The sequence below is a fragment of the Pezoporus flaviventris genome, unplaced genomic scaffold (genome assembly GCF_033815535.1).
Source record: "Pezoporus flaviventris isolate CSIRO_AGI_PZ_B2104156 unplaced genomic scaffold, CSIRO_AGI_Pfla_v1 ptg000213l, whole genome shotgun sequence".
Classification (NCBI taxonomy): domain Eukaryota; kingdom Metazoa; phylum Chordata; class Aves; order Psittaciformes; family Psittacidae; genus Pezoporus; species Pezoporus flaviventris.
The window spans coordinates 11,911,043-11,923,351 of NW_026892761.1; the positions used below are offsets into that span (position 1 = coordinate 11,911,043).

General features: G+C 43.0%; 1 protein-coding gene across 2 annotated transcripts in view; it reads left to right on the forward strand.

The window, feature by feature from the left end:
• The first annotated feature begins 1,762 nt into the window (after positions 1–1,762).
• LOC133262587 (ubiquinol-cytochrome-c reductase complex assembly factor 1) overlaps positions 1,763–12,309 on the forward strand; it is a 38,726-nt gene continuing 28,179 nt past the window's right edge. The window contains exons 1-5 of one of the 2 annotated variants that reach the window (XM_061441897.1): positions 1,763–1,849; positions 4,701–4,805; positions 6,540–6,644; positions 8,059–8,178; positions 11,340–11,412. In XM_061441897.1, coding sequence (XP_061297881.1) covers positions 1,772–1,849; positions 4,701–4,805; positions 6,540–6,644; positions 8,059–8,178; positions 11,340–11,412 — 481 coding nt within the window. In that variant the 5' untranslated portion in view covers positions 1,763–1,771. The remainder of the gene's footprint in view (positions 1,850–4,700; positions 4,806–6,539; positions 6,645–8,058; positions 8,179–11,339; positions 11,413–12,309) is intronic. The other variant, XM_061441898.1, reaches the window with a different exon arrangement.

Sequence of the window (12,309 nt, forward strand, 5' to 3'; positions counted from 1 at the left end):
GCACAACTACAGGCTGGTCAGAGACTTGATGGAGCAGCCCTGAGAAGACGGACTTCTGGGTGCTGATTGATAAGAAGCTCCCCATGACCCAGCTTCAGTGTGTGCTTGAGCCCAGAACCCGTGTGCTGGGCTGCACCCCCAGAGCATGAGCAGCAGCTCAGGGAGGGGATCCTGCCCCTCTGCTGTGCTCTGGGGAGACCCCCCTGCAGCCCTGATCCAGCTCTGGAGCAACAGCACAAGAGGGACCTGGAGCTGTTGGAGCGAGGCCAGAGGAGGCCATGATCAGAGGGATGAAACACCTCTCCTATGGAGGCGGAGGAGTCATAGGTAAGACAGTCATTTTCTCCAACTGAAAGGTGTCAAAATCCTCCTGTGGAGGATTAGGTGACGCAAACCCAGGTGAGTGTCAGAAACTGGCACTCAGCATACTTATACATGCAGCTCTGAGTTAGAAAGTGTCCGCTATGGTGGACAGGCTATTGCACACCTCCGTAAGACTCCCTCTGCTACTGACAGAAGTCTTTTCTCTGTGCAAATACACACTGTAGGGTTCTTGAGCTTCACCACTTTTAATGACTTTAACTCACTAATGGCAAAGAGAAGGCTCCAGAAAGGTGCAATCATTCTCCATCGCCTTCTCACGAAAGATTTGCTTTTAACAATGGCATTTAATATTGCTTTGAGTCTAATACACAGAGGACAGCTAGCCAAACAGAAAGTAGCAGTTAGCTTTAACTTTCCTCCCTAGAACCAGCCGCAGGCTCAAGAACGAAATTAAATGTAGCATGTCCCTGACAGAGATCTACAGTTCCCTGTGTTGCTCGGCATCTAGCCCCACATCAGAACAACTTGTTCACTTAAACACATCAGGTTTTCAGTTAAACCTATTTCAGCAGATAGCTGTGGTGAGTCAGAACATCTTGCAAAGGCTGACTGGAAGCACAGGGTTCAGGGGTGCCTGTGGAAAAGAAGTCCAAGCAGATGATTCCATTGGCCCCCTGAGGCCTGATATTTAAGAACACATGAAAGATTTCTAAGGACTACTGTTGGAGTTTCAGGGCCATTAAAGTGGCTGCTACTGCCCTCTTGGGAAGCTGACATCCCAGTAAATATGCTGGGAAAGAGAGAAGTAGAATATTATAGTTCCCCAAGCCCTTTAAGCCAGCAGAGTAGTTCTGCTCTCTTCCCCAGCAGCTCTTGCTCACATCTACACCAGCCTTGTGCGTACCAGGACTAACATTTGTGAGGTGATATGGATGTGATCCAGATTAAGACCAACATGGCAAAACAAGCCAGCTCCTTATAACCTGCTGCGTTGCTGCTCAGGTTCATTCTGTGGCCTCATGAAAGCAGGTGCCAGCAGAAGGAAGGAGCAGGGAATAGAGAGCAGCAGCTGGGGTTGCTCCTGGCAGCAGGGTGCTGACTCCAGAGCCTGTGGGGCACCGGCACGAGGGGCTCTGCCATGTTCTCTTTATGCTGCTGCTGTGAAATCTGCACGGTGGCACCCGTGCGGGCTCACAGCGATGCCATCTGCTTGGGGCAACCAGAATGGCCAGGTCAAAGCCAGGGTAAACCACCGCTGCCCTCTGCTGCCGCCACAGATTCTCATGGGTCTATCCTTTGAGGAGAGGACTGGCCATGGCGGGCAGCACGGCTCTGCCACCGCTCCCGGTCCCGAACCGAGCTCCAACCCATGTCCAACACCGAGCTCCCTCGAGCGGCCTCCCTCCGCGCAACCACTCTCCCCTCAGCCGCGCGCCCCTCCCCGCGCATGCGCAGCCGGCCGGCGGAAGGGGTCGCGCCGGCGGAAGCGGCGGGAGGCTCCATGGCGGCACTGGTGCGGGCCGTGGTGAGTGCCGCCGGCCGGGGTCGCCTCTTCCGCCGTGAGGATGAGCGGCGGGCGCGTCCCTGCGCGAGGTCCCAGCGCCACGGCTCCTGCAGCGCCCGGCGCTGCTCCGCGTGGTCCCGCCGCGCCCTGACCCAGCCGGCGCGTTAAGGACGAGGCTGTCCGGCGGAGTGAGGACACCCGCTGTGTGTGGGGGGGAGTGGGAGGGGAGGGGGGGGCGACGGCACCAGCGGCTCTTCCCGCCCTTCGACAGAGCTCTGTGGTGAAATAGGGGGACCAGCTTGTCCTTCAGAGTTTGAGTTTATATAAGAATCGTGAAGTGCGTTAGTACTCCTCATCGGGGCTTGAGAATTTGGCTTTTTTTTCCAGTCTGGTACTTCCCTTGTCGCCTGTGTGTCCTGTGGCTTGTGGATTGCCATTAAGAGATTCCCCTCTGACTTCAGAGGTGTTTGGTAACAAGGTTAATGTAAAGATTATGATTTCTGTGCTAAGTGCATTTGTGTGCATTTTGCCCTTTCTGTTAGCCTTTCAGGTCTTTGTAGCTGAGTGCCACTTTAAGTATATAGCCTAGAAAGAAGTTTCTGCCAGGGTCTGATATTCCATCACGACACAAATACAGGGCTGTCTTGGTGGGTACAGATCTGTCAGGAAGATGAAAGGCGTTTAGTCAGTCCCCACTTAGGAAATCAATTCACTAAGGTCTTGGAACTGATGTCTGGGGGTGTGGGTTTTACAGGCATGCTGTGTCCTGTCCTTTGAGCAGTCAACCTGAAGGCAGCTAAGGGCAAACCTGCCTGAGAGCAACCCAGATGCAGTGAGGTGGATTTCCTGCTTTCTTCTGTTCTGACTCTCTTCTCGCTCATGTCTTTGCACTGTTGTCTACCATTGTCTCCTCCAGCGTTTTTCTTGTCTACTATGCTCCAAATGCTGGAGCAGTAGAGCTGTGGCAGCACGGGTGGGTTCAGCTGTCTGCAGAGCTGTACCCCCAGCGTGCAGTTTGCAATGAGAACCTGCTTGCAGAAGGTGAAGGACTTGCCTCTTAGGCTTACCTGTCCCTGGGTAACTCCTCTTCCAGCTGCTTCTGGCATTCATCTGGCAAACTAAGTCCTCAGGAGCTTGCAGCATATGGTACAGTCATGATTATTGTCCAAACATTTCAGCTCTACTAGTTTTTACTGCCGTTATCATTAAAGTGTTATCATTAAAGCTGTTCTTTACCTAAGAAGAGATCTTGATGAATAGCTTGATTGGAACCTAGGGCTTTCTTAATGGTTGCCAGAAGGATTTAGACGACCATAGTGATATCGTTTCATCTGTATCTTGACAAGGCAGCTGGCTGCAGGAGGTGCTTGCACTCTGTGGGCTGTTCCTGAGTAATCTTGTTCAGGTTATGCTCAGTACCTTCTGCTGTTGTCTTTTCTTTATTACTTGTTTCTCACACCTCACCTTTTAAATGTGAATATGCTTATTTTATATTTTCATGTCTCTGTCCAGTTTTGTTGCAGTAGTGCTTTTCAACAGCTATAAACTCCACATATTAAAGCTCTAACACATAGTGCAACCTAGGCATGTTTTCCTTCATATTACAGAGAAAAAGCTTCAAAAAATTGTCAGATGCCTTGGAATCTTGTAACAATTATTTATTAAAAATGCTGTCTTTTCTTTCTCACTTAAGTGTTTGTTAAACTCGTTATATATGAGCCCTGGATTACCTCAAGAAGTACTTTGTGGTACACAGCTGAAATGTCTTTTTTGGATGAATTGTATCATTTTCATAATTTCATTTGCTGGGTAGTAGTGTTACGGAGAGAGAAACAGCAGCAACTTAGTATTGCTACAGTAGAAGTGGAAAGGTAGTAGCTAATCACATTTGCTACGGCAGGGCATCTGTCCCCTCGCGGTTATTAAAAGCCCAATTCAATTTGTTGAATGGATTAGAAGTGCCCCTCTACGAGGTGTTGAGGAGACAGTACTGAGGGACAGTAGTGACTCTGCAGGTACAGGAAGCAGAAAACAGGAACTCAAGTTGGCTTTATATCTGTTCCTCCTAATCTTTGGTCACATCTGCTAGTCTCATAGTTATCCTTTCACTGGGCACCAGTAAGAAGAGTTTGAGTATTTATACAAATTAATGAGATTTCACTGGAGTCTTCTCAAAGCTAAGCTTTATGTTGGATGCTTCAGTCTCTTTAATCATCTTTGTGGCAAATTGAAAATGAAGCTGTTTTTAGTAGAAAGAAGCATATCCATTCTGATAATGTATACATTATTTCCAGTGTTAATGTAGAATATGTATGATGGAGGCAAAATCATACTAACTTGAATACTGCACAAAATGAAAGGTGCAAAGACAGTGAAGTCAAAGAAAACCCTGCCTCTTTTCCATATGATCTGACATTTTCATTGCAGAAAATTATTATCTTCACTGACATTTATTGGGACAATATATGCTTTTGAAATACTGAAATTCTTAGCTGTGCCTGAGAAAAGTAAGACAAAGATGCATAAAAGCTAAGAGTTAGATTAGGGGGTTTTATAGACCACTCAGTCAATTGAAGAATTCTACTTAAGCATTTGAATTTATTCTGTATAATAAAACTTGTGGTGTAGTGTTATGATGTAGACAGCCCACCTTTTCTTTTGACTGCTCTGGCTTTGCCATCAAACTTGGGTTGTGTGCTTGTACTGCAGGCAAGATTCTTTTAAAACCAAAATTTATGCTGCTTTCAAGCACAAGTTGGGAGTTTCATCTGAGGATTGTGGTATAAATGAATAAAAGTTGTGGAAGCAGAAGGACAGTTCAATGTTTTCTGGGTGTTAGGGTCCTTTTCTTCATTGCCGATCTCTGTTGCAGAGCTGCCAGACGGGAGTAACTCAATGGACAGCAGCATGCAGCGGATTACTGCAGGCAGCCACAGTCCAAGGCCAGTGTAGACAGATGCTCTACAGTACTTTCCAGGTAGGATATCAGAGTATGTTAAAGTATGTAAAAAAAATGGGATAAGTTTAAATCAGTAAAAAACCTCATGATTTTGTCGTTTGTTGTTTTTTTTAAAATAAAGAGGCTTCCAAAAGTGATGTCTTCACTGTCTGTGTATTGCCAAAGTATCAAGGCAACTTAAAAGCTTTCTGGTGCTAAGAGTGTGAGCTCCCACTCTTCAATAAACAGTTGTCATCATTCCAGTCTTTTAATGGATCAAAATGGTCTGTTGTGGGTAGATTAAATGTGGAACTCCAAATGTAGGTCATTTTTCCAAAGCAGCTGTTACAAGCTAGTCATGATGGCATGTAATTTCCAGCACTTTATTTAATAGAACATCTCCACTATACAGCAGTGTTGGACTTTTTAGTGCTGATGGTGTATTTACCTGGCACAGCACAGCATTAAGTAGTGCTGTCAGTGGGAAGTACAGCTTTGCAGTTTTGCTTCCAGTTGCATAACAGGATGCATGGTGTTAGATTGTGTCTACCCATATAAAATTAACTAGAACATCTTGTAAGAGCAGTTAATAATGAGGGGAGAACTGTGTAGGAAATGGGAGTAGATGCAGGCTCTCTGAACAAATGATGGTGTACAGTTGGTGTTTCCTTCTTGCATACAATGAAATGAGAGATTAAGCCTTTTTTTATCTTCATGTGTATTACAACTTGTATCATAGAGCCATGACTTACAGAATTAGAAGCTTGCCTGTGAGCTTTGTGGCTTGGATGTCTTTTCTCAGATAAGACTTCCAATCCTGGGAAAATTGGCTGTGATTTTGTGACACACCATACTGTTAAAGCACCAGTTCCATATCAAGTAGCATAAGGTGTGGGGAATGGGGAGGGAAATGAGCAGCTGTGAAGTTCATTGATAAAGTTGGCCTCACTCTGAGCTACCAGTAGATTCAGTAGACTTCTGGGATGACTGCTCTGATGAAACCAGTATATTTACTTTGTCTGAATTTATTGATAACAAGTTTTGCTGTTAATCTGGCTGTGCTGGGAGGCTATGATAAGTGTTCTATTCAGTGTGCAGCTTCTTACCTAGAGATCCCATTCACTCCTACTTGATAGTTTTGTGCGGTAGCTCTAAGATACAAATTATATGAAGATCAGGTATGAGACCATCTAAGAAGATGCACAAGCCCATAGGACCTGATGGGATGCATCCACAGGTCCTGAGGAAACTGGCAGATGAAATGGCCAAGCCATTATCCATCATATTTGAGAAGTTGTGGCAGTCTGGTGAAGTTCATGCTGACTGGAAAGGGAGAAGTATAGCCCCCATTTTTAAAAGGGAACTACAGAACGGCCAGTCTTACCTCAATGCCTGGTAAAATCATGGAGCAGTTCCTCCTGGAAACTATGCTAAGGCACATGGAAAATAAGGGGGTGCCTTAAAGGGGCTGACAGGTGTTCTCTAGTCGATTCCATCAGTATGGAGTGTTCTCCAATCAATTCCATCAGTACATTTACAAACCTTACAAAATGTGTGTTGTGGAGCATTAATCATGGAGAACCATTTTGTTTGCAACAGTTATGATAAGAAATTTGTGGATTTTTTTAATATTTTCAGGATTAGACTAAGCTGTAATTCCCTTAGAAACAAACCAAAGGAACTGAGGGTAATTGGTGTAAAGTTGTGTCAATGGTCTCTTCCTCTTTTTTCTTTGTTTTTTTTTTTTTCTGTTTTCATTGATCATTTTGCTAGAGACACAGGCCTGGCCAGTTCCCACTATCTGAATCCTGTGGTGGATTGAATCAAGCCAATGGAGCCATTACACAGCAAAGCAGATCATTCTCCAGTACACATAAGGTTAGAAGAGTTTGAGGTTTTTGTTGTCTGTGCTATTGTCATTGTGCTAGGGGTTTCACAGATACTGCTACAAAACACTTTTCAAGTCATGTATGAGATGTTTCAACTTTTATATAAAATGTTTTAGTGTAGTGTGAGCAATGGATCCAGTCATTTGAGAAGTGCTTTCTGTTCCTCTCCAGAAAATGAAGTGCTAGCACAGTGAGATGCAGTTACAGTTGGGTTATCTGGGGTGAAGATTCCAATGAGTCTTCATTCATTCAAAGAAGCCTGAGGGCTTCTTTGCAATGAGAAAAAAACTAAGTTAAGGAGAGGAGTTATTGAGGTGGGGGCAGATGTGCCTTTCTTTAAAAAGGGAGACACAAAAGCTGCCCCATACGTGAAGTGACAAAATGTTTCCTGCTTCTTTTGCTTGGGAATAATGTGTGATGCACAGTTTTGCTGTCTGCTAAACATTGAAAATCATCATACGATCTACTACTACTAATTAATTATTATGTAATAATTTATTTACTGTTCATATGTACAGTTTTGTTAATTCGTGGTCTCTGCGTGTCTTACATTTATTGTCTTTTGTCTTGGAACAGAAGTTTTCTGGAGCATGAATCATCTCCATAAGATCAGTTTAGTACTTAATCCAAGGGAGTTGGTGTCTTTCAACTAGTAAATATCCTGATCCTGCTCTTGTTAACTCAGTGTGAGGGAAATGGCAAAATGGAATGCCGAGAAATGAGAGGACAGGAGGAAAAAAGAAAGTTAGGGATGGATGGGTAAAGCTTGCATAGAAATCACACTCCCAGTATGCTGCGTGCCTGATGGGGTATTTTGCTGTTGTAGAGTTAGAGGTAAATACTGAGAAATAGTTTTAAATAGTTATTTTGATATGGATAGACAAAATGAAGGAAAGCAAGGAGATGTATGGAAGGAAAGAACTCCTGCCTGCTTGTGCCCCCCTTCTTGTACCTGCACAACCATCATTTGCAGAGCAGATCCGGGAGAGTAATGGATGACAAGGTGGTCTAACAAGGTCTAACAAGCCAGGAATGACATGAAGGGAGTCTAGTCAGACTTGCAGAATAATGAAAAAAGAATCATGGCATTTCTTCGAAAAGGGAATCTAGAATGGGAGCCATATTTTGGAAAGCAGGTTTCTGTATTATTTGAGTCTGAGCTTCCAGTGGGATGCTTTTGTCAAAAGAGTTGTGCAGTGTTTGCATTCATAAACAGAAGAATATCACATAGGAGAAACAGTGTAATATTTTTCAGAGAAGACCTAAATATCTGTTTGTTTTGTTGAACAAAGAAAGGAAGCAAAGCCCCTAAAATTCTCTATTAAACTTGTAACTTTTCTGACTAAACTGATTTCTCGGGTTTAATTGCTAAGACTGAAATATGTGATATTTTGCTTTTACAGCATCTTTCTGCAAAAGATTCTGTGCAGACATCTGAAGAGAAAGTGGGCACTTTCACCAGGATAATAGAAGCATTGGGTTTCACGGGACCACTGAAGTATAGCAGATGGGTAAAGTATTCAGTTAATAATTCTTTTGGTTGTTTGATGCTTTCAGAGTTCTAAAAAGCAAACAAAAATGCCCCCACTTTTTTCTTAATGATAGGAGCAATACTTAATAGAGCAGTTCTTCTAATTGTTACCTGTGTAAATTCTTTTTTTGTGATGTGAGGAATAATAATCCATAGCTTGAACCTGCCTTGATGTATGCATTGCCATCATTAACTTAAGTAGGAATATTGTATTTGGTTTCTAGTATCTAACACCTTCTTGAATTTCTTCACATATTTATCACTTCATTTTGTACCAGAGAACACAATGACAGCCTTGCTGTTGAAGTTAAACACTCAGAGAGGCCATCATCTTCTCTGTAATAGTGACCAACTGGAGTTAACCTAGAAATAATTTAATTTCAGGAAAAGCATATTGCGATACTTGTCTCATGTGCTCCTCCAGCCCACAGCAGTTGTCTTTCAGGACTTTCTGCATGAAACTGGGCATTTTTCTTTAATATCTATCTATCTATCTATCTATCTATCTATCTATCTATCTATCTATCTATCTATCTATCTACTTGTCCAGATGCACTTCGAACTCTTGTAAGTTTATAGCACCCATAGCATTCAGTGTTAGGGAGTTCCACAGCTTGAGTCCCCACCAAGGGAAGAGGTACAGTAGCTATCAGTTGGTGCCTTTTAATTTTGTACTTGAAGATCATAGTGATTACTCTTCCCTTGGAGTGTATGTTCACATTTCCCTTCCACTGATGATTTTATAGACTTGTATATTCCATAGTGTCTTTAAACTAAGGAAACTTAGTCTAACTTGTTTCTGTTCCTGAGACTCTTTCATGTTTTGATTTTTGTTGCCCTTCTCAGATACTCTTTCAGTACCCGTATTTCTGTGACAGGAGGGTCTCCCAGACAAACAGTAGTGAGCTATGTTCTCATTGCTGTTCGAGTCACTGGTCAGTAGTAGCTGACTGGGGCATTTACACATAGGTCCTTCTCTTTCATGGTCTTTAAATAGTCCTTTCATAAGGCAGTTCTTAACATTGACTAAACTTACGAGTTCTGCAAGAGACACCTTGAGTTCCTTATGCAAAAGGGAAAGACAGGAGTTGAAATTCATTATTTCTTGGCTCTGAACTAAGGCACAGTATAAAGGAGTGAGAGAAGAAGACTGAAAGAAAGGCTGACCCTAACTGTGCAGGAATTAAAACCTGTAAGGTGCTTTCAGTATCTGCAAGACAGAGTGGACCTCTGAAATGCTGAGATGCTGATTGCATCTCACTCCTTACAAAGAAAATATAAAGATAACTGACATTTAAGGGGTTTAGGGATTTGCTTTTAATCAGGTGATGCTAAACCTCATGAGAGAGCAGTTTCTCTCCCGTGTGCTTGCATACATACTGTTGTAATAAAGTTTCTTGTTAGCTCGAAGTGTTGATTCAGAGTTCTCCTTAATTGCTACTCTTTACTGCCTGCTTTTGGCTGGGGAGCTTGGATTTGGAGGGAGTTATTTTGTGGTTAGGGCCCAAGAGACGTGAGTTCATTTTTGGCCCTGCCAGTGCTCTCTATAAGATCTTAGGGAAGTTTCTTAATATTTCTCTGCTTTTTTTTCCATTTTCTCCCTTCCCCCACACCTATTCTACACCCTAAAGCTTCCATGATTAAATTTCACCAGTTTCTCCAGTATTACCCCCTTTACTTAAGGGCTGCATTGCAGGGACTGTTCTTTACAATATGTTTTTAATGTCTAGTAATGCCTGGTCTGGGGCAGTGGCTTTCACTGGGGAGATCTCTACTCCCAGGCCAGACAGCATTTCCTTTATAAAGGAATCCTTCAGAACTCCAGCAAGCAGTGTGAATTATTTTTACTGCAAGAAGTTTAGATGTAGACTTGATTTGTGACAGAAACCTGAGATTATTGAATAAGAAAAATAATGAGTCCTCTGTTGCCACATCAGGAGACCAGTAGAAACTTCCTTATTTTTCTTTTGGTTGACGGGGACACAAGGAATTACCTTTGTAATTTGAACTGCCATTTGGTAGGCAAGAGTGCTCATCCCTGTAGTACAGTGAGCACTGAGGTGAGCCCTTGTGGACGTCATGCCCTGAGAAGAAAACAACCAACCCAGGAATGAGGGACAGCTATTAAGATCCTTGCTGTCAGTTATTGTGCTCTTTGAAGCTTCAGAATGTGTATCTTGGTTATAGATGATGCTCTGGAAGTGTTTGTGGTGCAGTGGTAGGCCAAGAACAAAATTAGAAGTGCCAGAGCACCTGGCTATACCTCATGTTGTTCATCACTTGGAATTCCTTGGTTACTTGCGAAGCTTAGTTGGTCAATTTTCATTTTCATAGGAAAAAAAAAAGATGTTTTTAGGACATGTCTGGTATGTTAACTTCTTTAAGATTTAAAACTTAAATTACACAAAACTCTGAGTGTTATACGTCAGTTAAGGTTGTTGGAGGAAACCAGGAATTATGATTTGGAGTCTCTGTAAGGAAAGACATTGGATTTATTTTTCTGTAATGATAGAAGACAGGCTGAGAAAGTTGGGGCTGTTCAGCCTGGAACAGAGAAGCTGCGTGGAGACCTCATAGCAGCTTCTAGTATCTAAAGGGGGTTACAAGGATGCTGGAGAGGGACTCTTCATCAAGGACTGTAGCGACAGGACAAAGGGGTGATGGGTTTAAACTGAAACAGGGGAGATTTAGGTTAGCTATAAGGAAGAAGTTCTTTACTGTGAGGGGGCTGAGGCACTGGAATAGGCTGCCCAGAGAAGTGATTAAGTGCTCCATCACTGGCAGTGTTCAAGGCCAGGCTGGACAGAGCCTTGGGTGGCATGGTCTAGTGTGAGGTGTTCCTGCCCATGGAAGGGGTTGGAACTAGATGATCTTAAGGTCCTTTCCGACCCAAACCATTTGCTGATTCTGTTACATTATACTAGATTTGAAGGGTATTAAAGAAGCCTGTCAAGAATTTGGTTTTGCTTTAAGGCAAGTTTGATTCTGTTTGTGTCATTTCTGGCTGATACCATAGTTTAATGTGCTCCTGAAAACCTCAAGTGACTGTGATTCTCAGGAGAAAGCTTTTCAGCAAATGCTAGTTTATGTATTTAACAAACCCAGTAGTGTTCATGATGAATACTTGAAGTATTGTTTTTTCTTTCTCTTTAGAAGATTAAGGTGGCAGCTTTGCGCATGTACACATGCTGTGTGGAGAAAACTGACTATGAGGAATTTTTTAACAGTAAGTAGTGGGCTTGCTGGAATTTAGAGAACTTCTGATTAAAATTCATTATAGACATTTCTATCAATCAATACGACAGCAAAAAAGACTTGTCAGCCCGTAACAGTGCATGGTCAACTAGAAGCTAAGGGTACTACAGCATCACCTTGAGCTCTGAACTGTCAAAGGTTCAAGGGCAGACTCTGGGATTGTTACATTTTTGCCTGCTGCAATGGAGAACAAGAGCAAGGGTGGGATAGGTAAAACCCAGAATATCCTAGACCTTGAAGGGTCTTGCCTCTTTTCTTACCGGGGTGGGATAAACTACGAATCCAAGTATCTCTTTCTTTTTTACTGGGGTCATATGAACTCTGTGTCCTACCCTGTCCCATGACCAGTTGCGAGAAGGTCCAGTATAACTCAGATGCAGGTGTGAAATCATTCCTATCCTGATGCACAACTTTATTTATGATAGTTAGATCACAGTGTCTTACCTGTCTCTATTATGGATGGGGCAGGTTTGCCTGGAACTTAAGAGACTTTCTATGTTTTACTGATCATGACAGCATTAAACCAAGACACATTTCTTGACTGTATAGAGAGTATGACTGGAAGAAACACAAGTCCCTCCTTTAAGTATATAGGCATGGATTTGATGGATGGACTACTCGGTGAGTGCTTGCTGCTGCAAGATTTTCCAATGGTTTTCAGAAGGTTTTCCAAAACTGTGATGTGGTTTCAGTGGTTGCAGGAGTGAGGGAGCTCTGTGAGCAGCAGGAGTCATCATTAGTGATCAAAAAAGGAGAATCTCATTTCCCAGCTGTGTGCCCTCCCAGGCTTTCTCAGATAAGTTCTCTTCTATTTGTCATATTTGCCTCTCAAATAGAGGCTTTGCTATTTTTAACTGGTGTTTCACTA